The 23156-nt window shown below is 37.2% G+C and overlaps 1 protein-coding gene across 4 annotated transcripts in view; it reads left to right on the plus strand.

Annotated features, from left to right (window-relative positions):
• Atp11c (ATPase, class VI, type 11C) overlaps positions 1-9505 on the plus strand; it is a 172743-nt gene extending 163238 nt beyond the window's left edge. For 2 of the 4 annotated variants that reach the window (XM_005404550.2, XM_005404551.2), the window contains exons 30-31: positions 4166-4270; positions 6858-9505. In XM_005404550.2, coding sequence (XP_005404607.1) covers positions 4166-4267 — 102 coding nt within the window. In that variant the 3' untranslated portion in view covers positions 4268-4270; positions 6858-9505. The remainder of the gene's footprint in view (positions 1-4165; positions 4271-6857) is intronic. The other 2 variants (XM_013504485.1, XM_013504484.1) reach the window with 1 other exon arrangement.
• The last annotated feature ends 13651 nt before the right edge of the window (positions 9506-23156 follow it).

Consider the following 23156-nt stretch of genomic DNA (forward strand, 5'->3'; position numbering starts at 1 on the left):
GCTTGCATGCTAATGTGCTAGAACAACCAGGAAGTTTTTCATAACCATTTTCATTCATTCAATCATTCATTCATTTGTTTCTACCCTAACTGAACCAATAAACATTTGTTGAACCGCCTACTGATGAACATCTCTCTTTATATCCAATGTCTGAAAAACTAAATGGTTTTTCAGACTGTGTGGGATTTTGAGAGTTGCAAATGAGGCAAAACAGTTGTCAGCACTCAGCAGTGCCACCTCTTTTTTTGTGTGTGTTAGAAAATGCAAGAGCAAAGTAGTATATATGAATGCATAAAGGCCATCTGAAACATGGCAGCCACGGCTATTCTCATGAAGTCACATGTACGGTATTTATATAATACTCTGTTTGGCCATTTCAAAAATCTAGAGTCCAACTTCTAAATAAAGATGAAAGAGCATCTAATTTTCTCCAAAATTGTGTTTATGCTTAGTGCCCAAAGATCTGACATTATGAATGACTTCCTATTTTGTTCAGTATTCTTTGCTAAGTCACTGGCTTCATTTTAGAAAGGCAAAAGATGCTTTTATACCTGGTGTACCTCATACCCTGACAGCCTCCAAGTGAAGTACATGTCCCTATCTATAGTAGAAGATGCCACTGAATTCAACCAATAAACATCCTAGCCACGATACCCACAGCCAGAAATACCTATAGTGGGTAGGCTGCCAAAGCTATCCTCATTATAACATTTGAGAAAGAAGTCAAGCCATTTATAGTTAACAAGTATAGAAGCCACCTTATGTTGAATTCCATTCGATTCACCATACATCGCCCCAGGGCCCCCTAGGAGTTGGCTACTATAGTAGGCGCTAGGAATTCAGAGATGAATCAAGCGTGGCCCCAGCTCACAAGAAGATCTCCTCCTTGAGTAAAGCTACAAAGGGCGTTCATATGGAGCTGTTCTGTACACAAGTATAAAACCAAATAGTAGAATCAGTTTTATGGCTTGTTATAACACAACCAAGCTATTTCAGGGTCCAAGTCGCTACCTGCGGAAAAGGTTAGCATGGCAGCCTCCAGCACTGCTGAGATCTGTCAGTGATGCTTACATTATAAAAAATTCTGTCTTCAAAGTAAGGCTTAGTTGTTTAACTCAAGGGTTGTAGTTTAGCACATATAACCTAGCTAAATTTTCTGCAGAGCCCCATTTTTGATAACCACAGAGCTTTTTAGTCTTTAAAGTGACAAAGCTGCATAGTCATGCTGCTGACAGTGTCTGATGAAACTATCATTGAGCACTGAACAGTGCACCAGCAAGATGCCACTTCAAAGGGAGTGTAAACTTTAGGATTCTTGGTATTTTAAAAAGCTATGTGCCCTCTAAGCACAGTTGTTGCTTGTCTGTAAATCACTGAAATGTATCTGGACCTTCTGTCCCAAGTAGTAAATACCACTTCATATTTACTGCGGGGGAATTTTCCAGATGTGTTTATGTAATTTTTTCTCATATGAACTACCACGGTCAAAAACAGAGGCTTAATTTTTGCCTGCCAGACATGGGGGGAGGCTCATCAAATGGAATGGAGCCAGCATCATGGCCATGCCCAGCGTGGGATGTCTGTACAAATGGAAGTATTCTACTATGTAGGGGAGCACTTTTGGAGTAGAAGACAAAGAAAGGAAGAGTGTCAGTTGTCCGAGCAAAGTTCCTGGAGAAAGTGCTTGGAAAGTTTGGAAAATATAATTTATTATTTTAAAAATAATGGTAATAATAGCCATTACTGTAATACTTCCAGCATCATATACAGCCATAGATCGGAGGGCAATAGCTCTGATCTGGAGTAGACGAAAATAAAGTTGAATTCTAATGTCGTGGCTGTTGACATGGACCTTTATCCATTTACCTCTTTGACATACTGCTAATTGAGCTGGTGTCAAAGCTGTCTAGGTGACTGCAGAGGAATGTGGAAATTCCATATTGTTTTAGCTCATTATTTCCAGTCTTACTCACACCCTCTCAGTACCAGTTGCTAGTTATATCAATTTGTTATTGCTTTAGATACTTTCTGTGCTTTCTACTGCTTCCTGTACTTTCATGTTTTCTTTTTTTTTTCCTTTATAAAGTAGTTTAACACCTAATCTGTTAACTCATAAAATTTCTACTACTTAGAATACTTTTATCTCTGGTGGTTGGATGCAAGTTTTTGAACACACCAAAATATGCTTATAGTTGCAGTCTTAAATAGATAGGCTTGTATGTTAAACATAGGGGTCGGGGGCTTAGTATCTTGTTAATTTCATTGCAGGGTTTTTGCCCACAAAATAGGAGATAGAAACAATTCAAAATTTTTCTTAGAAACTAAAATTTTTATTTCTGTAGCTTTATCAATTAGTAATTTGTATGTTACCACCTTCCTTTAAGCTAAAATATGAACAGGAAAAGTGTAGTTATATCAAAACATGAATAAATGGAAATACATTTATGCCTTTATTAGTTTGTTTATGAAACTGTGGTAGACATATACTACTTTAGCTGGGTTTTTTCTCCTAAGCCTGTTTTCCTTAGTCACTAAGAAGGTAATAGAGATAGTCGTGATTAACAGAGATGTTTGACTCATCTCCACTGGTATCCACTCATCATTCTATTTTGTTTGGGAAATGCCAAAACCAAGTCTATAAATTACCATATAATTTCAGGCACAGCTTACAAAAGAAATAATATCTTAGGTTTTCTAGTTAAAAGGTCATCAATTTTGAATTTTTTCTGAGTGTTTTAAAGGAACAATTTAGACTTTACCTCAGAAAAAGTGAGCCTACCTTTCTAAAGATGTAAGGAAAAATGGAGACACCTATTGAATTATGTAAAACAAACTTAAATGTGAGTTCAGAGGCAAATGGGACTTTGGTGTCACCAAATATTTTCCCATTATTTAATCGTGATTAGATTTTTAACATGCAGCTGCCCGAGGACAGTGAGTTCCTTCATAATATATCAGTGGGATTAGATAGGGGAGATACTTACCAATCAAGAATTTGGTAATTGGTGATGAGGTCTGAACATAGCTCTCTGACCAATAGATTTTGAATGAATGTAGCGTAGGGAATTGTTGATTAGTGATAAGACTTACTTAATGAAAGGCATATTTTAGAAATATTTTATCCAAATTACTACATTCTCAAACATTAACAAAGTAATTTTAAATTGATATACAAGGAAATAGTAATTGGCTCATATAATATACTATTCCTAATTCTGATTCTATCTTCACTTTAGGAAGTAATGTCTTCAAAACTAACATGTCATTTCTACTTCCAAATCTCAAGGTTTCTTTTTAGATATCTTACATCTAAGATAATATTTACTTTTTCTTTCTTTCTTTCTTTTTTGGTTTCTGCATTTCTCTTTTTTCTACTGCAATTTTCCACCTTTTGTGCAATTGTGAACAAGGTAACGAAACGCCTCCCTTCCTCAGGAACATCTACTATCTTCATGCTTTCTCAAACTTCCAGCAATCACAGTTTCTCTTGGAGTGAATAAGGTGATTTCCTTTCTTAATGTACCAACTTGCTTGCATTCTCATTTGCCTGACACCATTTTCTGATTCTTTATGAAAAATTACTTCTCATAGTTCATTTTTATATCTTCTATTGATACTTATAGTATTTTGTCATTTCTTTTATTCATTTGTTTACCTTTCACATTGTCACACTGGAGAGGAAGAAATCTTCAAAAACTTGGACATTTAGTCTATAGTTGCATTGATCCAGGTATACTGTTGTAGCCTGGTGTGTTGGAGCTAGTCTGTTCAGCAGGACAGGGATGTTTTCTACAAATTTATCTTTGACACACTCACAGAACGGCACAACTCTCAGAGGTGTTCACCAAAAGGATGGTAAGGTTTACTAATCAAATCATATTGGCTCATCTTACCATATAACCAACAATGCCATTTCAAAAACCCAAATTTGCCACATACTACTAATGCCTACTTCTACCACAAGAACAGATAATTTGAGTTGGAGACTTTCTTAGATCTTTAAGTGTATTCATTTGAATGTTATGCATTTGCTGTGTAGTGTAATTATTTGTACTTTTGGCCAGAAGAATAGTCCATAGGGAATGTTTTTTTCTTCTACATTTTTATCGCCAGGTAGGTTAACTTATATTCAAATGCTTTAAGTATCTTTGCCTCACTATTACAGAGAAATCTGAACTGTAGAAGGGCATCTGACTCATTATCCGCCAGACCTTCAGTCAGACCTCTTCTTTTACGAACATTCTCAGACGAATCTAATGTATTGTAACAGGTACCTAGTGTTAAACAAGTGGGCTGGCTTTAAAGAAACAGATTAACAGCATTATAAAGAAAAAATGAAAATATCACTCTAAATTTTCTCTGCTGTTGGTGTGGTGAACTTTATACTATTTCTTTACAAAAATATAAAGATGCATTGCTTGGAATATGGGGGAATACATGTTTTAAATTTACTAAAAACCCTTTAATACAATTTGTGATGTTTTTTAGAGCAGAATAATATTATAGTATATTTCTAAGGGGCAAGTTGTCAATGGCAGTGCCATCATGTGAAAATATTCATTGATACTAATGAGGAAATATAGTTTTGATTCATGAAGATCATTTGGAAAATTGAAAATAAATATTCCAAAATTGCATCTGTATAAAATTAAGTCAGTTTAGCATTGCATGTTTTTCTGGGAATTATGTGAAAATAATCAAATGTGTTTGTACCTTCACGTGCTGTGTCTGTGTGTTTGCAGGTATATACTTAATGTCGTTGTAAATGTCTGATCCCTAAATATATGTTACTGAACCAGTCTACTCTAATCATAACTTTTTTAATGTCAAGTTTTATTCAAGCTAAATGTTTCAACTCTCAGAGGTAAAATCTTTCCTAGCCATTCAGGGGGATGCATTCCTAGTGATATAAAATGCTTCCTAATTCATGTCTCTAAAAATGAATAAATTTGTTTCATACCATTGTTTCATTTGTCCCCAAAAATGTTTGAGAAGAGTTGAGATACTGTGGAATGAACCATTGAACAAGAATGACTCCTTTATTTGCACTCTGCGTTTCCCACTGCAGAGGCTTGTGGAACCTTGGAGCTTTATAGGTCTTCTGCCCATCCATGGGGCTTTAGAGTAATTCACAAATGAGGCTTACAAGCATGTCAGCTTGGAAACAAATCAATCTGTACAGCTCACAAGTAGGGCCATTTTTCACACACATAAAAATAATCATTGTAAATAAAATTGTGACTCCATTTTGAAGCTAATGATTACAATTGTGAGTCTACCTCAAAGGCCCATTTTTTATCAGCTGGGTACACCCCCTCCTCTAGCAAGGAATGAAAATTAAACTAAAGGATTGAATCTGCCGCCTCTTTTACCTCCTGCAGTTCACCAGTCTGCATCTGCAGTGTTAATTTGGAAACAAACTCCTTTGCGGCAGTTACCATTGTTACCCAGTGTTAGACTCACCTGCATGTGTTTTTCCCTCAGTAATGAATCTACTTCACAGTAGCCTTCAAAATTGTTGGCCCTTTTGTCCCACGTTGTTTGTCTAGGCTATAAGATATATTTTAGCTGTATTGTTTTTAGCTAACTTTGTATCCCCCTGGATTGCTTTCTTTAGCCTGGTCTGTGGTTGGGGAACTGGGCTGGGTAAGAGATACTGCTAATGCTTTTGGCCTCTCTAGGGCCTTAACTCATACAATATTTAAAGATAAAATAAAGTTCTCTAAAAGAAAACAATTACTTTAATATAGTTATTTTTCCTATGAATAGTTTTTCATCTGGCATTATTTCTCCTCCAAGGAAAATATTGGACAGTTACCAAAATTGAGTTTGTTCCTTGGTTAGTGACAGAAATACTTGACTCCTTCCATTGATTCTCAGTGTAAATGACAGTCTTCTTTTGATGAGAGTCACCATGACCCTGTAGAGCTATTGGAAGGCCTAATAGGGATTCTAGAGAATGTGGAACATAGTGGAAATGAAAGACATTCTAATGGACTTGTAAACGAACTGTGGCAAGAAAGGTGTCCCAGAATCAGAAGAAAATAGCTGTCTCCTTAAAGCTTAAGGCTTTACTGTTCATATTCAGAAAGCTGGGGGTTAGAGTGGAGAATCAAAGTTCAGTTCTTTCCTTTGACTTCTGTTTCTCAGCATCCCTAAGTTGCACTCTGTAATCAATTTGTTTCTCATGCCCCATTTGATCATGTTTAGAGGTACGAGAAGGTTGTGTAGATTTATTAGGGAAATTTCTTCAAGTTCTGTTTTATAAATAGATGATACATGAGAGAAACATAAGAGTCAGTTGACTCATAGTACATGATCTACCAAAAATAAAAATAAGTTCAATAGTACGGCAAGGGGGCATGCGTCTTTCAGTAAAGGAAGAATATTTTCACAGAAATGTTCCAAAGCTGAATGCATCTTCAGACTTCCTCTGTCAAAATTCACACTTCAAAAAACAACACCCCGTTCATTCATTATTTCCTGAGCATCTGCTCTGTGCCAGACATGTACTAGATGATAGAGATAGAGTGATAAACAAAATGTCCTTGTTTTCAAGAAGCCCCCAGTCTACAGCAAGGATCCCAGTAGGAAAATGTATTCAGCAGAACCCTGGAGCAATCCAAAAGCAAAAAGCAAACCTCAATCTATTCAGCTAACAAATGAAGAAAGGATTAAAGTCTGATGATTCTGTCACTTTTCTTTCCTGCATGTGAATAAAACTTGGCACTTTGTTAAAACAGTTGCTTTACTCTCGTTGCAAAATTTACTACTTGATTTATTCTCGAAAATGCTAAACAGATGGTTTTATATTATTAAAATAAGCCTTATAACTCTCTATATTTTAAATTTTTCAGAATCCGAACCTTGAACTGCCTATGTTATTGTCCTACAAGCATATTGACAGTGGTTACAGCTAAAAAGGAAAGCATGAAGAAGCAACTACAAAAAATTATCATCTCAGGATTCTTGATATGCAACAAAAACTAAATCATATTCTTATGTGTAGGGTTCAGAATAAATGCCAATTGAAATACCAAATGATTATACTAAGTATTCCCAGTTATTGTAAGGAGCCATTATGGCCAAAGCTGTAAGTTAAGAGCTATATGAAAGTTGAAAGGAAGACTACTTAGATTCCTGGCTTTAGATAGAATAATGTAACTACCAAATGGGTGCTGTTTAACCCATTAACTTTGTGAATGGATTTAAATACAATAGTATAAAGTAGAAGTCATGCAATGGGAATGAACAGATTTTGCAAATACAGTGTTACTTTTTTTTGCTTGGCAAAAGACATAGGCTGGATCACATTTCTCGTTCCTGCTGAATGATCATCTTAAATTATTTTTTTAAGCACACAAATGAAATACTTGAAAATACAGAAAGACTAAAAATGGTGTCAGCACATCAGACAGAATAGTTCTTCCTTTCTGTTCATCCACATACTAGTTATGCCTTGGTAAACTGTCCTTGCCAAAAAGTACCTTGAACACTTCTGTGGAACGTGTTAACTCGGTATGACTATGGGGACAAAAAGATGTTTGTTTTTGTTCTTTTGAATGAAACACCACTTATGGGTGTAGGGCTACTGGACTTGAAATTAAAGTTTAAATTTCAGTCACTTAGTAGACCTTCAAAATAGGGAATAAGCAGGATTTTCTAGTATCAATTTTACTGGCATCTGAGGTAAGGTTGTACAACTGTATTTGTCCCAAAATAAAGCCATTCTGAACATCAGCCTTTTATAATTTTATGTAGACAGGAGTCAAAGAATAGCTTATTTTAAATTGTTAACGGTTTTTCTTTGAAAAAGTATTTGTGCATATATGCAGCACTTTTCTTATCCTAGCCATTTGGGAAGAAGAAAGGTCCATCTCAGCGTGGTTCAGTCTATAGAGCCATGACTCTGCAACCATGAATGTTGTCTCATAGCTAACGTGGCCAGGGCAGTGGTCTAATTCTAACCCATGAGACTGATCTTTATCAGGTCCTCAACTTGGTGGACTAGAAGGAAATTTTTGCCTCTTAATGAGTTCACTTAAAATAGAAAACTAAATGTGAAAAGTCTTTATTCAATGTTACAATTATACACTTTTTTGAATAGAAATGACCACATTTGACTGCTAGATTAAAGGGGTCTTTAAAAAATATTTTTCATTATCAGTTTCTATTTTTGTCTTTCTGGCATGCCTGTACTATTATTAATGTTTATATTGTACATTGATTTGGAAAAGTGTTAGATTCAAACTGTATTAGTATATTTATATAGTCCACATGGCACATTTGATTCTTCCATATGTATATATTTTGTGTTAATGATTAGATGTAATTTTTCTTAAATCTAGAAAGGACATAATTTCAGTTATGAGAAAGTATTCCATCATTACTGGTCACTTTTTGTTATTTAATTTGTTCTCATCTATCAGTATTATTTTTCAGTATTTTTTAGATGTCATTCACAGCTTCTCTAAGTGTGCTGTGTTCTAGTAGCCTATATTTGAGGTGATCTGCTGAAGACAAAGTCTTTATATTTTTGCCTATTCCAAAGAGCTAAAAAAAAAAAAACCTAACCCAGGAAAGTTTTTGGTGTTTTGTTGTTGTTGTTGTTGTTGTTGTGGCTGTTCTTCATCTTGTTTTTATAGTTATTGTTGCTTTGTTGTTGTTGTTTTACATAAGAACTCCAGGGACTGTGAATGCAAACAAGAGAGCCAAGCTAGAGAGGCTTATTTAATGCAGAACCACTAAAGAGTTGACGTAATCAGAATATCCAGGACAGTAAAATAAAACTAGTTGCATGTAAAATGTTTTATAGCCAGAAAGAAAATTAGAGGAGTAAGGGGGATTTAGAGTCATATCTCAGCTACACATTGCACTGCACTGCAGCTCACGTTCTGAATAGCAGTGATGTGTATGTGTAACTGGGAACCTAGATTTTCATTTTGAAAGATATTATTAATGAGCCAAAAAAAAATTAGCTGGCATGGGGTTAGCAAGTGAAATAACTTGAAATAAGCCATTCAGTATTCCTAGCACTACGATGTAATCAACCTATTTTGTGACAGAGGAGAGAAAATGTAATAATAGGACCAGACACGCATTATTTGAATAATTTTGAACTTTCAAAATGTCCTTATAATTTTCACACCTATTGTCCATTGTTTGAGGATGTTACCTATTAAACTGAAAATATTCATTCCATACCTACCACATATACACCAGCAACAGTATAAATGTAAGCGTAAACTTGCAAAATTCATAATTTAGTCATGGAATTTTTAAATAACATGCAGTATATAAATGTGCCGATTTTATGCAAATGTTGACAAATCATTTTTCAGCTTGCAAAATGGAACTGCAATATTACATTTTTCACTTCAGCAATTTTTTACGTCTATGTTATTGCTTTCTAAAATGAATGTGAATGCCATCTTTTATGAATGCAACTTGCCTTTTTCATTACAAAATTTTTGTTTGATGTAATCAATAAACTTTGGTATGATATGATTGGTATTTTAGCGTCTTTTTTGGAAGGGTCTCAGTTTGGCATCAAAATAATATGGAAGCAATATAGCGATGAGAAATAAGTTTCTAATTTTCTCTTTGCATATACAGTTCACAGCAGGTTAACCATTTGTACATAATTTCAACTGGCATTTTACGGTGATACCTAGTGAAAGAAAGCCAAAATATTTCTGGTTGTTTAATAAGAAACCCTATCTTATTACGTATAAATAAAAGTCCAGCCAGGGGCCTGGCATGTAGCTCAATGACGGAGTGTATTCCTAGCATATAGTAGGTCCTGGGTTTGATTCCTCATCACCACAAAAAAAAAGTCCAGCCATAGCAACATATTGTAATTCTGCTGTGTGTTAGCAACGTACTTGTCGCTGCCCACACATTCGAGGTAGTTTGATGTTTTGTCTGTCTCCAACCCACTGAAAATATTTGATTCTTATTTTTAAATTTTATTTTAAAGAGAATTAAAGACAAAAAATAACAACAGAGCAAAAACAAAAATGATACAGGGTTTCAAAACAGAATGATAGGAATATTTGATTCCTAAGTAGCTAAACATGAAGAGATTTAACAGTGGCTTGAAACTTAGTCCAAAGGTGTATAGAAATATCTTCCGCCAGGGCCTTGTGAAAGCTCCTCATTTTGAAAATTGCTGTTGTCCCTGATTGTCAAGGAACCAGAGTTACTCCGCTGAAGCTGCATTTCGTTTTTATACTTCAGTCTCTGTGTTGTGGTAGCCTTCCAATCCTGTGTTTTTGAGGTTCTATTTAGTATATATTTTCTCTTTATTTGGTTTTTTTGAGGGGTGGTTGTTGTTTTTGTTAGGTGGAGAATGTGCTGTATTCAGATGCAAGACCTGAATTGAGGCTTCAGCTTTGCCGTGTAAAGCCCTTCCCCTATCTTTCTGCTTTCTTCTCACCTGTAATGTGATGGATGTGTGGGCGGGTGTCCAGTGAAATAAAGGATCAAAGTTGCTTTGTAAAATGTCATATGCTACTTAGATGGGATCACTGTTGTTTCAGGGGGTCTTTTTATATTGCTTTGACTTTTTCATGGGCAGTTGTCACTTAGCAAATTGTCACGGGTATGACTTACATGCTTTCGAGCTTCTGGAAATCAGTCTCCTCAGGCTTCCTTCCCTTCCCCCATCTGGCCCAAGCTGTCTGCCTAGGATTGCCCAATACAGTGGGCATTGTGAGGGTCTGAGTGGTTTGGCCCCCTCAACAAGAAACATACAAACGTTAGGGGCTGAGGTTATCATTATGATTATCCACTGAATGCATCTGTGGGTAAAGTGCTGGGTCTATACTGCATACTAATAAAGGCAGAAGGCCAGAGTTCCAGAAATAGTTGTCAGGAAAAAAGGGGATTTAATTATTTTGCAACTTCTTAATTAAACACACTTTTCCCAGCATTTAATGATGGGCAAGGCAGTATATGGAGGCTTAGCATTTAGTGCAATGATCGATGTGTTGTGGTGAAGAAATATACAGATCAAGCAAATTCTGATCTCATGGGCCTGGGGAGCAAGTGCAGTAAGGAACACTGCACCTTGGGGTAGGCCAGAATTCTTTCTGGCAGCAAGTCTTTGGCCCCGGCCCTTTGCAGGAAAACTTGACAAGTAGAAATCACCAAGGGCCTGTCTGAGGCAGCTGTGACCATAGCAGTCTCAGCAGCCACTGTAACAGATACAGTCTGAAGTAGCATACCCTGCCCTCTCCCTAGCCTATAGTCTAAGCCTCCCATTGGTGGGACCTTGTGGGAAAGCAGCTACCTTGGGAGCCTGGGAAACAGTGCAGAGCACAGCAAGGAACTCAAGCAATGAATCTGGGAGGAAACTGGCCTAGCACTGACACAGCAAGGATGTAAGGAGTCAATCAGGTTTAACATATTGTGTGTATATACACTGGAGAACAGCAAGAACAGAGAGGACAATAGTGAACTGTCTGCAGGCAGACAGGACCCAGCTAACCTTGGGCAAAACTTCTATACTTGAATAGGGAAGCACACAGCAGAGCTTCTGGCCCTGGAAGACACTATGTAGGTTGGGAAGATGGCCCCTTGGGTGGTCATGCATGCAGAGGTTTAAGTACAGGGCAGTTGTCCTTGTCCAGTTCCAACACCTTGGCACTGCACTAGCTCTAAGAACCATAGAGTAACCCTGGGAGAAGGGGGACCTCAGGAAGGGCCATTTTCATTCATTTATTCATCTACTTACTCATTTATTTATTTGGGTGCCACAGCGACACACAGGCGAGGCAGACTCAGAAATAGAGTTTATTTTTTAAGTGGCTTTACTGAGTACCTTCCCCCATGTTTTCTATATTCCTTAAGAACTACTTTTTGTTTCTTCATTTATTTTTCATGGTGCTGGGGATTGAACCCAGGGCCTTTCGCATGCTAGGCAAGTACTCTACCACTAGGGTACATCCCCAGCCCTCACTTTAGTTTTAAAGCGTTATCTCTTTCTTCCGGCATTGTCATTTCTTTCATAATTGGATTTGCTAAAGAACTGCAGCTTACACCTTTGGGCATAAAAACTTTCTCTTTAGACAGTTTAGGGTGCAAGTCTTTTCATAATGAGCTGCACTCTTCTCTGCCTTCGTATGCAGAAGGCTCAGAAAGCCACCTGCCCTTCTCTTGATAAGATTAAGCCATCTTTATGGATATCCATCATAGTGCCAGGCAAGAACAGTGGTACCTGCATTAAGGTCTCTCTACATTGCTTGGTTTTAGGAGAATATTGGATTTCTTTGTACAGTCTAGCTATACTCAATCAGAGCCCTTCCCTTAGCATTTTGCAGAAACTCCACAGACACTTGCTATTGTTTTTGCTGTTACCTCCATGATCCCCAGCCCAACAACCCAAACTTTCTCATGCTGCAGCATGCTGCTGACCAACCCTCAATCTTGGCCTTCTCTTAGGGTAGGAAGATCAAACATTGCACACAAAATGCTGAGGGAAAAGGCTCTGAGTGAGGAGGTCCTGGAGGTTTGGTGTTTTTTGTTTTTAAATATTTGATGGGTTCAAAATGGCACAACCATTTTGACTTCTCAGAAGCCTGATTGTTTAGTGTGCTTGAGATAGTTAATATTGTCTAAGTGATTTCCAGTGAGTTCTTTCATACTGAATCTGGTGATTTGCTAAATTCATATATGGCAAAGGGCCAGTATGGCATAGGAAGGGACAGCATAATAGAGTACAGTGGAAAGAGTATTGTACCAGAAGTGGGGGATCTGAGTTCACATTTTAGCTCAGCCACATCCAAGATACATGACACAGGGCAAATCCCAATCCCCCTGTATGTCAGTGTTCTGTTCTGTAGAATGGGGGTAGCATACTTCTCTGCAGTGCTGAGATATTTATGTATGAGATTATACATATTAAAACACCTAGTGTGGACCCTAGCTATCTTTAGTGCTTACCAGGCATTCAAAGATTGTAAATTAACTTGATATTTTTATTAAATGATAGAGTGGGAAGCAGTCAAAGGCAAAGAAATGGAATACCTTCTCAAAGAATTCAACTCAACTTCTTAGTTTTAGAACATAGAAGACAATGAGATGCAAAGGAGAGAAAATGGTATGACTAGTCATATAGCCAATTAACTGCAGAGGCAAGGCCAGAGGCCATGTCTTTGGAATTAACAGGCAGTATTTCCCCTTTCAAATACTTACAGTGTTTTGAGTTTCTGTAATTAGCTATTGTTAGATTGTTTTGGAAAGTTGGTAGAAAGTTTCTACAATTTTGCCTCCTGGTGCACACAAAACAAGATGATTTCATGACAAGGTGTCCTTTCATATATTGTAGGAGTACCATTATGTTGACCTATCCATTTCTTTTCCAGGATTCCTATTCCCCATGCTATGAACTTATCCTTTGTATGATAAGCTTTCTAGCACCAAAAATATCCTAGTCACCTGTCTCTGTTTAGGTTCCCATTCAACAATGGCACTCCTGAAAGACGGCACTGAAAGCAGAGTACAATATTTTAGCTACATGGTAGAATGATTATTTTCCTCTATAGATTAACTCTGGTTCTGTTGCCACTACTGAAAACTGAATTTGCTTTCTTTATCACTCACATCATACTGTTTGCCCACATATTTTTCACTGTTGCCAAGACATGAGTCCCTGTATTACTTTCCTAGAGCTGGTGTGACAGTTACTATAGATTTCATGGTTTAAATCAATGAAAATTTATTCTCTCTCAGTTCTGGAGGTCGAACTTCAAATCGAGGTGTCAGCAGGTCCTGTGTTCTCTGAAGTTTCTATAAGAAGCATCCCTTGCCTCTTATTTGTGGTAGTTCCAAACATTCCTTGGTTTGTGGCTGTATAATTCCAGTCTCTGCTTCCATTTCATATGGCCCTGTCCTCTCACTGGGTCTCTTATAAGGATGCTTGTCATTTAATTTAGAAACCATTGGGATGATCCAGGATGATCTTACCTTGAAATCCGAAATTTAATTATAGCTGCAGTGATCCTTTTACAGGGTCACATTTAAGGTCATATTCATAGGTTCCAAGGATTAAGGTATACACATACATTGTGCTGGGGAGAGCTACTATTCTAGAACACTATGCCATCATGTAATTAATTAATTGTACATTTGTTTTTTTGGAGCATGGAGGCAGGACTTATTTACCCATGTTGTATTTATTCTAAATTCTACTTCCTAAACCATACCAGGGAATTTAAAAATTGCATCACAATAGTGCACACCTGTAATCCCAGCGTTCCGTGAGGCTGAAGCAGAAAGACCACAAGTTTGATCCCAGCCTGGGTATCACAGTAAGATCTTGTCTTAAAAAAAAGTGGGGAGGCTGGAGTGCAAAGCCTCAGGGCACTGAGCCTGTAGCTCAGCGCAAAGGTGCTGGGTTCAATTCCTACTGCTGTGAAGAAAAGCATCACAATTATGAAAGTATAGTGTTTTGTTGATGTGCTTACCTATGCGTGGAACCTCTACTGCCCCATTAAAGTCATCTTTCCTGCAGGCTCTCAGAGCTCATGGACACAGCTCTCTGCCCATGGCGTCTGAAGGTCTCTTTTGCTCCTGCTCTGTCTCCTTACAGTGAAGGGTTCACATCCACCTTTAAGACGCAGAAGCTGCCCCACAGCTGCCTGATAACACAAATACTACCTCCTACCATGGATACCGCTGTCATCAATGCTGTCTCCTCAGATGTAGGTGGCATGGAGGGGGAAATCCCCCTCCCTCTCTTTTGTGATCCCTAAACAATTTGCCTTGTGTTCTCTACACCTTACACAGAGGACATATTGTACCTGTGACACACAGTGCCTGAACTCCCATGGGAGTGGGAAAGCCAAATGACAGCGATGGAGTATTTTGTTTCCTGATGCACTCCAACTTTTAGACTATTTGCTCCCATTACTCTCTGCTTCTCTTTTTATATCACTTGTTTAGTATCTTCTTCCCTGCTAGCCTCCAGACTCCATTGAGAGCAGTGACTAAAGCAATCCTGTTCATCACCTGTCCTTCAGTGCAGTACCAGCCACATATAGCACCCTCCATAAAAGCTTTTTGAGTAAACGAGTACTGAGCAACTATGGTACTGGATCACCTGAGAGAAAGTTATGAGTCACAGTCCCTCACCCATTGCCTGCGTCACTTTCATCCCAAGGCAGCATGGCATAGGATTTAAGTGTGTGGACTCTGCTACATACAAGCAGGGTAACCTTGAGTAAGCCACCTCCATATAACTGCCGCAGACTCGTCATCTGTAGGCTGGAGTTAATAACAGAACCTGCATCATATAGTTGTTGTGTGGGTGAGTTACACATACAGTGTTTCGAATATGCCTGGCACAAAGAGGGCCCCATACAAATCTAACTAAATTATATATATATATATATATATATATACAATTTCCCCAATTACACTTGAAAGCTCTCCGAGGGCAGGAACTCTGTCTGGTTTTGGTCTGCATATATCTTTCACTGGTTGCCATAGGATCTGGAAAATAGTATGGGCTCCATATTCATTAAATGAGTGGACAAATGAACTCATGAAGGACTGTACTCAAAATCTACCTCTCCTAATAACTAGCCTGATTACCCTGTGACTTGCCATACCCCTTAAGTGACAATTCCTCGGAGGGACTTCACTCCCTTTCTAGATTCACCTACTACGAGGTCACCTTATAACACTTCCAGACATGTCCACCTATGAAAGAATCCCAGGAAAAGCAGAATTGTATGTCCAAGGTGGAGCCCTTGCTATACTAGTTTTTAAACTAGTACTTCAGGTCTACTGGGTTCTTTTAAAATCTGATTCTGTAATCTCTAGTAATAATGATAGCTCCAAACTGTGACATCTGCAAATTTGATAGACAAGGTTTTTTTTTTTTTTAAGGTTTGATCCAAGTCATTGATTCAAAGTAACTGTTGAACGGCAAGAAGTTATACGAAGTCTATATATTGAAAATTGTGTCTGGGACAAACCAAAATACAATAACAATAATTACAATAAGAAGGCATTAATCATGAATGAGGAAGTTCTAGAATAACTGCTTTATAAATATATGATGGTAGCTAATGTAAAGGGTGGCAGGTATTAGTGATGTATTCTACTGAAAAACAGTAAGCATAATGTTGGATACAACAGTGAATTCCCAAACACAATCAACTTGAGAATGTAATTTCCTTATAAGAGAGAAGTGGAAGAGTCAAACAGCATGTTTTCTGCATAGTATAGCAGGGTGCATATTTCTGGGAACAATTGCATTTAGACATCTCCAATAATTAAACTCCTGTGCACCATCACAGGACAGATGGGTATGCTATTTTTAAAAAAAAAAATTAGAACCTTTTAGGATGAATATGTACTATTTAAATTATTAATTTGCTTTGCATTTTTATTGAATAACAGTACTATTGTTTAATAGGTAAAGCTGATGTGAAGACTTCAAGGTGATTTTCTTAAAGAATACTTCTTAGAGGACAAAATAGTAGTCGGGTATGTTATTTATACAATTTGTCAGTATTTCTGGAAGCTTTGAAAAGCTTTTCCTTGACATTTAAATTATCTGTTCTATTGGATAATTTTGGAACTAGAAATTACAGATTTTTATCTTTTTTTCTACGTCTTAAAGGTGGTCTGAATATAAAATTTAGATACTGATTTTAGTTTTCTTGATGTCACTCACTGACCTGTCATCAAAGGATTGTGTAACATTGTGTTTACTGATGGTTTAATTTAGTATTTCCCGCAAAGACCTACTTTTTACTTTTTCTTTTTTTTTTATTTTAAAGATTTGATTATGAGAAATCTTCCAATCATTTGATTGACATCACACTGTCTACTTCAATGTTTAGATTTCAGTATTTTGCTTTTCTTTTAAACTTGGATTATCTGTGCGGTGTTGAAAATGCAATTTTGTCTATTTGGAATTCTTAAAGACAGAGGTACGAAAGAACAAATTGTGCAAATGTAATTTGTTAACCTCATTTCAGCACTAGTTTGGTACTGAAAGCCTAGATGTGCTTTGCTTCACACTTATTAGAAAGCTATTGTCAGAAGGAAATGTGCTTGCTTTAGTGCTCAGTTAAAAAATATTCAAAATTATAAACAGTATGATCTCAAACTGGCTGGAAAAAATGCCGTGATATTAATGGTGATTGCCATGGGGTGATAATTAAGGCTGGGTTTTGCTTTTATGTTTTTCCGTAGTTTGCACATTTTTCACAGCGAGCGTATATTACTCTTATGAATAAGGAAACGGAGGAACTAGGGATGCAGCTGAGTGGTAGAACACTTGTCTAGCATGTACAAGGCTTTGGATTCAATCCCAGCACCATGAATGAATGAATTAATTAATTGAATAAAATAATTTATTCTCAACAAATAAATAAGTTAATGAGCTTGAGCAATCGAGTACTCCGATTTCGTAAGTCAGAGCTTTAATGCAAAGTTCTATAGTTCTGTTGTTACTGTGTCAGTGAATCCTTTCTAGTCGAATATTGAAATATACATTGTTGATCCATCAACTTTGCTCTTTTCTGAGATGCTGAGGCAGAAGGATTGCAAGTTCTAGCCCAGCCTGGGCAACTTAGTGACTTAGTAAGACCTTGCTTGAAAATAAAAAAAGGGTTGGAGATATAGCTCAATCCCTCATACCAAAAAAAGTTGCTCTTCCGTGTAAACTGCAGAACCAGTGAAGCGCTGTACAGAACAGCAGGGCTGTGGTACTTCTGTTCATTTACAATTCCGTTTTCAAACGTGATGAGCTTACGTGATGGAGTAACTGAAGACTGCCTGGCTGGACATTGATGATAGTGATGCGAACAAGGCAGTATTACTGCACTAGTTCCCAGGTGGTTTCCTTCTGAGTGGTGCTGGGATCCCTTTCACCTCCATCTTCTCTACTCCACGCCTGAGTGTTTCCTGTGCAGTGGTCAATGGCATGATTTTGTACCTCTGGTCTCTGTGCCCTAGGTTGAGAATATATTGCCACTGTTATGACTGCAAACACTCACAGAGAAGTGGAAGAAATTAAAATGTATCATCCTAGATTCCCCGAAAGACCATTCATAAGATGACAAGAACTTTATCCTTTTAGCACAAAACCATACTGAGAAGCAAACAAAACCCATACGAACTAGTTATTCAAATTGTGAAAGATATCTAACATTATCATATTGTAAGAATAATTTCAGAAGATAACTTTAGCATACAGGGTCTTACTATGTAGTCCAGGCTGGCCTTGAACTCACTATGTAGCTCAGGTTGGCCTCGAACTCACAGCAGTCCTCCTGCTTCAACCTCCCAAGTGCTGGGAGTGTGCACCATGACACCCACTTCAAAAGATAACTTTAGAAAATTGTTGTATTTCAGACAAAAATCCATTTTAGTTGACCTGAGGTTTTGTTAAGTTCAACATTTTTTCTGGTTATAACAATGATACCTATCCAAAAATCATGCAATACCTAATATAGAAAAGAAGCCACTTCAATGTTCCAAGCCCCTCTGGAGTAAGCATATTCATTAGAGACTCTCTTCATGTGTATGAATATGTACACATATATGAGGTATGAGTGAAAAAATTCAGCAAATGTTTACATTTAAAAAGTTATTCCTAGTGTAAGACCTGAAAGAGGGAATAAAAACTAGGAGGTATGATAGACATTGTGAAATGAAAGGAAAATGATCAAAAGTAAAGGGCAACTGGGGTGTGGGAAAAGAGAAGGGAAAGAAGGGGAAATTATGTAAGTATGTATATACAGGAGAGCTAACATAGTTGTACTACTGTCTTATATTGCTCTATAGAAAAGAACAGTTAATGAATACTTGTTTGATCAATCTTGTATATCTCTATTTGTTTTCCTGAGAAACCACTTGGAAGTTATCAATAAGTAATACAGCAACCATGGTTAATTTCCTACAACTTTGTCTGTAACTCTGTTTTGTTTGTATTATTCTTATGCTATTTTGTAAATGGATGTCTGTCTGTTAATATGTTTTCCTTCTTTTATTTTTTAAAATTAAAAAAAAATTCCAGTAAAAGACACATTGTCATTAATCCCCCCTCAAAATACTCTCCCCTGTTTTGAATACACTAATCTTACCCAGTCTTGCCCCTTACTGAAGCGGTGCTGGAAGACCTCTTTCGTGCATGTCTTTAGTTGTGCTGTTGTGGCTGCCTTGATGTCTTGAAACCATTCAAAACATTTACCTTTCATGGTCATTTTGACTTTGGGGAAGAGCAGAAGTTGGGCAGTGCCAGATCTGTGGATAACATCTGTGAGGGTACACCGGGTTTTACAAACCTGCCTTTCTGCTGGGCACCTGGCTACAACACTCACTGCATTTTTTATCTTACTCCCTAAAGACACTCAGGAAAGAGGACTTCCAGGACTGCTTCAGAAAGTATCAGTGTTGGTGATGATGAGATAGTATGTTTGAAGCAAGGGAGAGTATTTTGTGGGGGATTATTACCAATGTGTCTTTTATGATAATTTTTTAATTTAAAAGAACACCATATATTTTAACAACCCTTTGTATACAGGTATACTTTTTAACCCAAAAAGCTATAAGGCCTTTTCATGTTAATTAAGTCAGATATAAAGCACTCTTTTAAAGTGGCATTTCATGTACCTGGACAATTTAACGACTCCCTAGTTGATGGATATTCAGACTCCATAATCTCTTCTTCCTGCCTGCTCTTATAAACAACATGCCAGTGTGCTCTGTGTAAAAATAATTTGCATTCTCACCAGATTGGCTTCTTGTTCAAAATCAGAGATTTGGAATTGCTAGGACAAAGGATGTGCTTGTTGAAAATTCTCATATACTGTATAATGATAACCTATCTCTCAGAAGAGCTGTATTAACATGTACCCCTACCAACAGGGAGCCGGTTTAGCCTTACCATTTGTAGCATTAAGTGTTACCCATCTTTAGTCATTCCCAGTAGAGTCTGGGGTTGGTAAACTATGACTCACAGCCTAAATTCAGTCAGTATCTTTGCTTTCAAAGGATTGTGGAGGAAAAAAAGGTAATGAAGAATGTGTTACAGAGAATATATATGGGCTACGAATCTGGAAATTTTTATTACCTAGCTATTTACAGAAAGAGTTTGCCAGCACAGGATTGGAGGAAAAGTAATATATTTGCTCTTGGTCATATTTGCTTTTCTGAGCTCATTTGGGAGTTCAGACATTTTCCGCATGCACATGTATATGCTTTTACTTCATCTTTTGCCACCTACACTCTTTGCCAATCGTCCAAAGTTGATCATCTTGCTGAGTGTAGTGGCACATGCCCGTAATCCCAGCACTCAGGAGGCTGAGGCAGGAGGAGCTCAGCAAGTTTGAGGCCAGCCTGAGGTACACAAGCAAGTTTGAGGCCAGCCTGAGGTGCACCAACAAGTTTAAAGCCAGCCTAAAGTACATAGTGTGACCTGGTCTCAAAAAAAACAGAAACAAAAAACAAAAAAAACCCATAAAACAAAGTTGATTATCTTTTTTCCTTATTAATGAGTGCTATTTTGAGATGAGGAAAATGAACATTTTCTCCTACATTTTGCAATTATTTTTCTGTGTAAAGTTACCACTAAGTATGGTATCGTTTTCTGTTGCACAGGAAGTTTTAGCATTCATGTGGTCAATATAAATCTTTAGAGAATGACAGTGGGTACAGTTTTAGGTACACTACTAAAAGAAGTTCTCTCTGAAAGGTGGAATTTTAGCAGAGAATGGAATGAAGTTAGGGGAGGGAGCCATTCAGATATAAAGATAAAATTCACCTTTACCCAGTCTGTGCAAACAGCAAATGCACAAACCCTAAGATGGAAGGTTACATGGCATATTGTAGGTATTGCCAAGATGACAGTGTACCCAGAATGAAGGGAGAGTGGTAGGAGTTGAAGCTAGAGAGCTAGATAAGGATGGACCTTCTAAATCACAGTAAGGATATTGGATTATATTCTGAATTCCAGTGGAAGTTTGGAGTCCTAGGAATAGAAGGTGACATGACCTGGCTGAAGTATGGAAAGGAGTGCTTGCATCTGTTTTAAAATATATATTATATTTTATTATAAATACATGTTGAAATATACACATAATATAGAAAAGTATAAATAAGGATGATATTATTTTAGTAAGCTTTTAGGAATATACATTTTTTTTTGGTTTCCTGAGACAGGGTCTCAATATGTATGTCAGGCTGGCCTTGAATTCTGTATATAGACAAAGCTGGTAATCCACTTGCCTCAGCATCCCCAGTTCTGGGATTATAGGCATGTGCCGCCATGCCCGCCAGGGGTGTACATCTATATCTACTTCTGTATATCTATATATCTATATATCTATATCATCTACATCTATACCTATAGCTATAGCTATACACCTTAAGGTTCGGAAGTATCTTAAAGATTTTCTAGCTCAGAAAGAAATCTAGTCATATATGGCCAACTGATCTTTGGCAAAGGTGCCAAGAACATACAATAGGAAAAGGACCGTCTCTTCACTAAATTGTTTTGGGATCTGGGCATGTAGCTCAATAGGTGGGCACTTGCCTAGCATGCATGAGAGCGTGGTTCAATCTGTAGCACCACACAACAAAATTAAAAGTATTGGGAAAATAAGATACTCACATGCAAGTGAAAAAAATTTGATGATTACCTCACAACATTAACAATATCAACTCAAAATGGATTAAAGACAGCGCTGAATCCATATAAATACTAGAAGAAAACATCCAGGGAATTCTCCTTAATACTGGTCTGCACAAAGATTTTTGAATATGATCCCAAAACACAGGCAACAAAAAGAAACACAGACAAATGGGCTTGCATCAAACTAAAAAGATTCTGCAAGCAAAGGAAACAAAAAAGTGAAGAGAAATCCTGTGGAATGAGAGAAAGTATTTGCAAACCATGCATATAGTAAGGGGTTAATATCCAAAATAGATAAAGAATTCTACTCAATAAAATTTTAAAAAGACAACCTTGGGCTTTTAAAAAGCCCAAGAACCTGAGTAGACATTTTAAAAGAAGTCAAACTGCTAGAAGATATATAAGGGAAAAAAAGGCTCAACCATCAGGGAAATGCAAGTCAAAATCACAGTATCACCTCAATCCTGTTAGAGTGGCTATTAAAAAGACAAAAGATGAACACTTCTTTATCCATTCATCAGCTGACAGGCAGTCTGTTTCCAAGATTTAGCTATTATACACTGTGCTGGTATAAACATGTGTGTGCATATATTGCTGTGGTATGATGCTTTTAACTCTTTTGGCAAGATACTAAGAAGAGGAATAGGTGGGTTGAACGGAATCTCTAGTCCTAGTTTTTTGAGGAATCTCCACACATATTTCAACAGTGGTTGCACCAGTCTACATTCTGACCAACAGTGGAGAAGAGTTCTTTTTGCTCACACCCCCGCCAGTATTTGTTATTGGTTGGTTTCTTGAAAATAGCCATTCTTTCTGGGGTGAGATGGAATCTCAGCATTGTGTTAATTTGCATCTCTTGAATGACCAGTGAAGTTGAATATTTTTTCATATATTTATTTGCTATTTCTATTTTTTAGTCGGAGGAAGGTCTATTTATTTCAGATACCCATTTTTGGATTAAGTCTATAAATTTGGGGGGGGGTCTGAATTTTTTTAGTTCTTTATATATTCTAGATAGTAATCGTTTCAGGAACAACTGCCAAAATTTTTTTTCCCACACTGCATGTTGTCTCTTCATTCTGTTTGTGGTTTAACTTGCTATGCAAAAGCTTTTTAATAAGATGAGATCCCAGTTGTTGATCCTTAGTGAAAGTTCCTGTGTGATTGGGGTTTTGTTTATAAAGTCTTTGCCTACAGGAATGTCTTATGAGTTCTACCTAATCTATCTTCCAGTAGATTTAGTGTTGCTGTTTTAATATTTACATCGTTGATCGATTGTGATTTTAGTTTAGTACATGATGATATACATGGATCTCTAGTTTTAGTCCTCAGCATATGGAAAACCAGTTTCTCCAGCACCAGTTATTAAAGAGGTTATCTTTCTTCCAGTGAACATGTTTGGCTTCTTTATCAAAGATAATGTGGCTGAGTATGTCTGGGGCTGTTTCTGCATCTTCTAATCTTTTCCACTGATCCTCGTGTCTGCTTTTTTGTCAGTATC

Source organism: Chinchilla lanigera, unplaced genomic scaffold (genome assembly GCF_000276665.1).
Source record: "Chinchilla lanigera isolate Chin_1 unplaced genomic scaffold, ChiLan1.0 scaffold00088, whole genome shotgun sequence".
NCBI classification, from domain to species: Eukaryota; Metazoa; Chordata; class Mammalia; order Rodentia; family Chinchillidae; genus Chinchilla; species Chinchilla lanigera.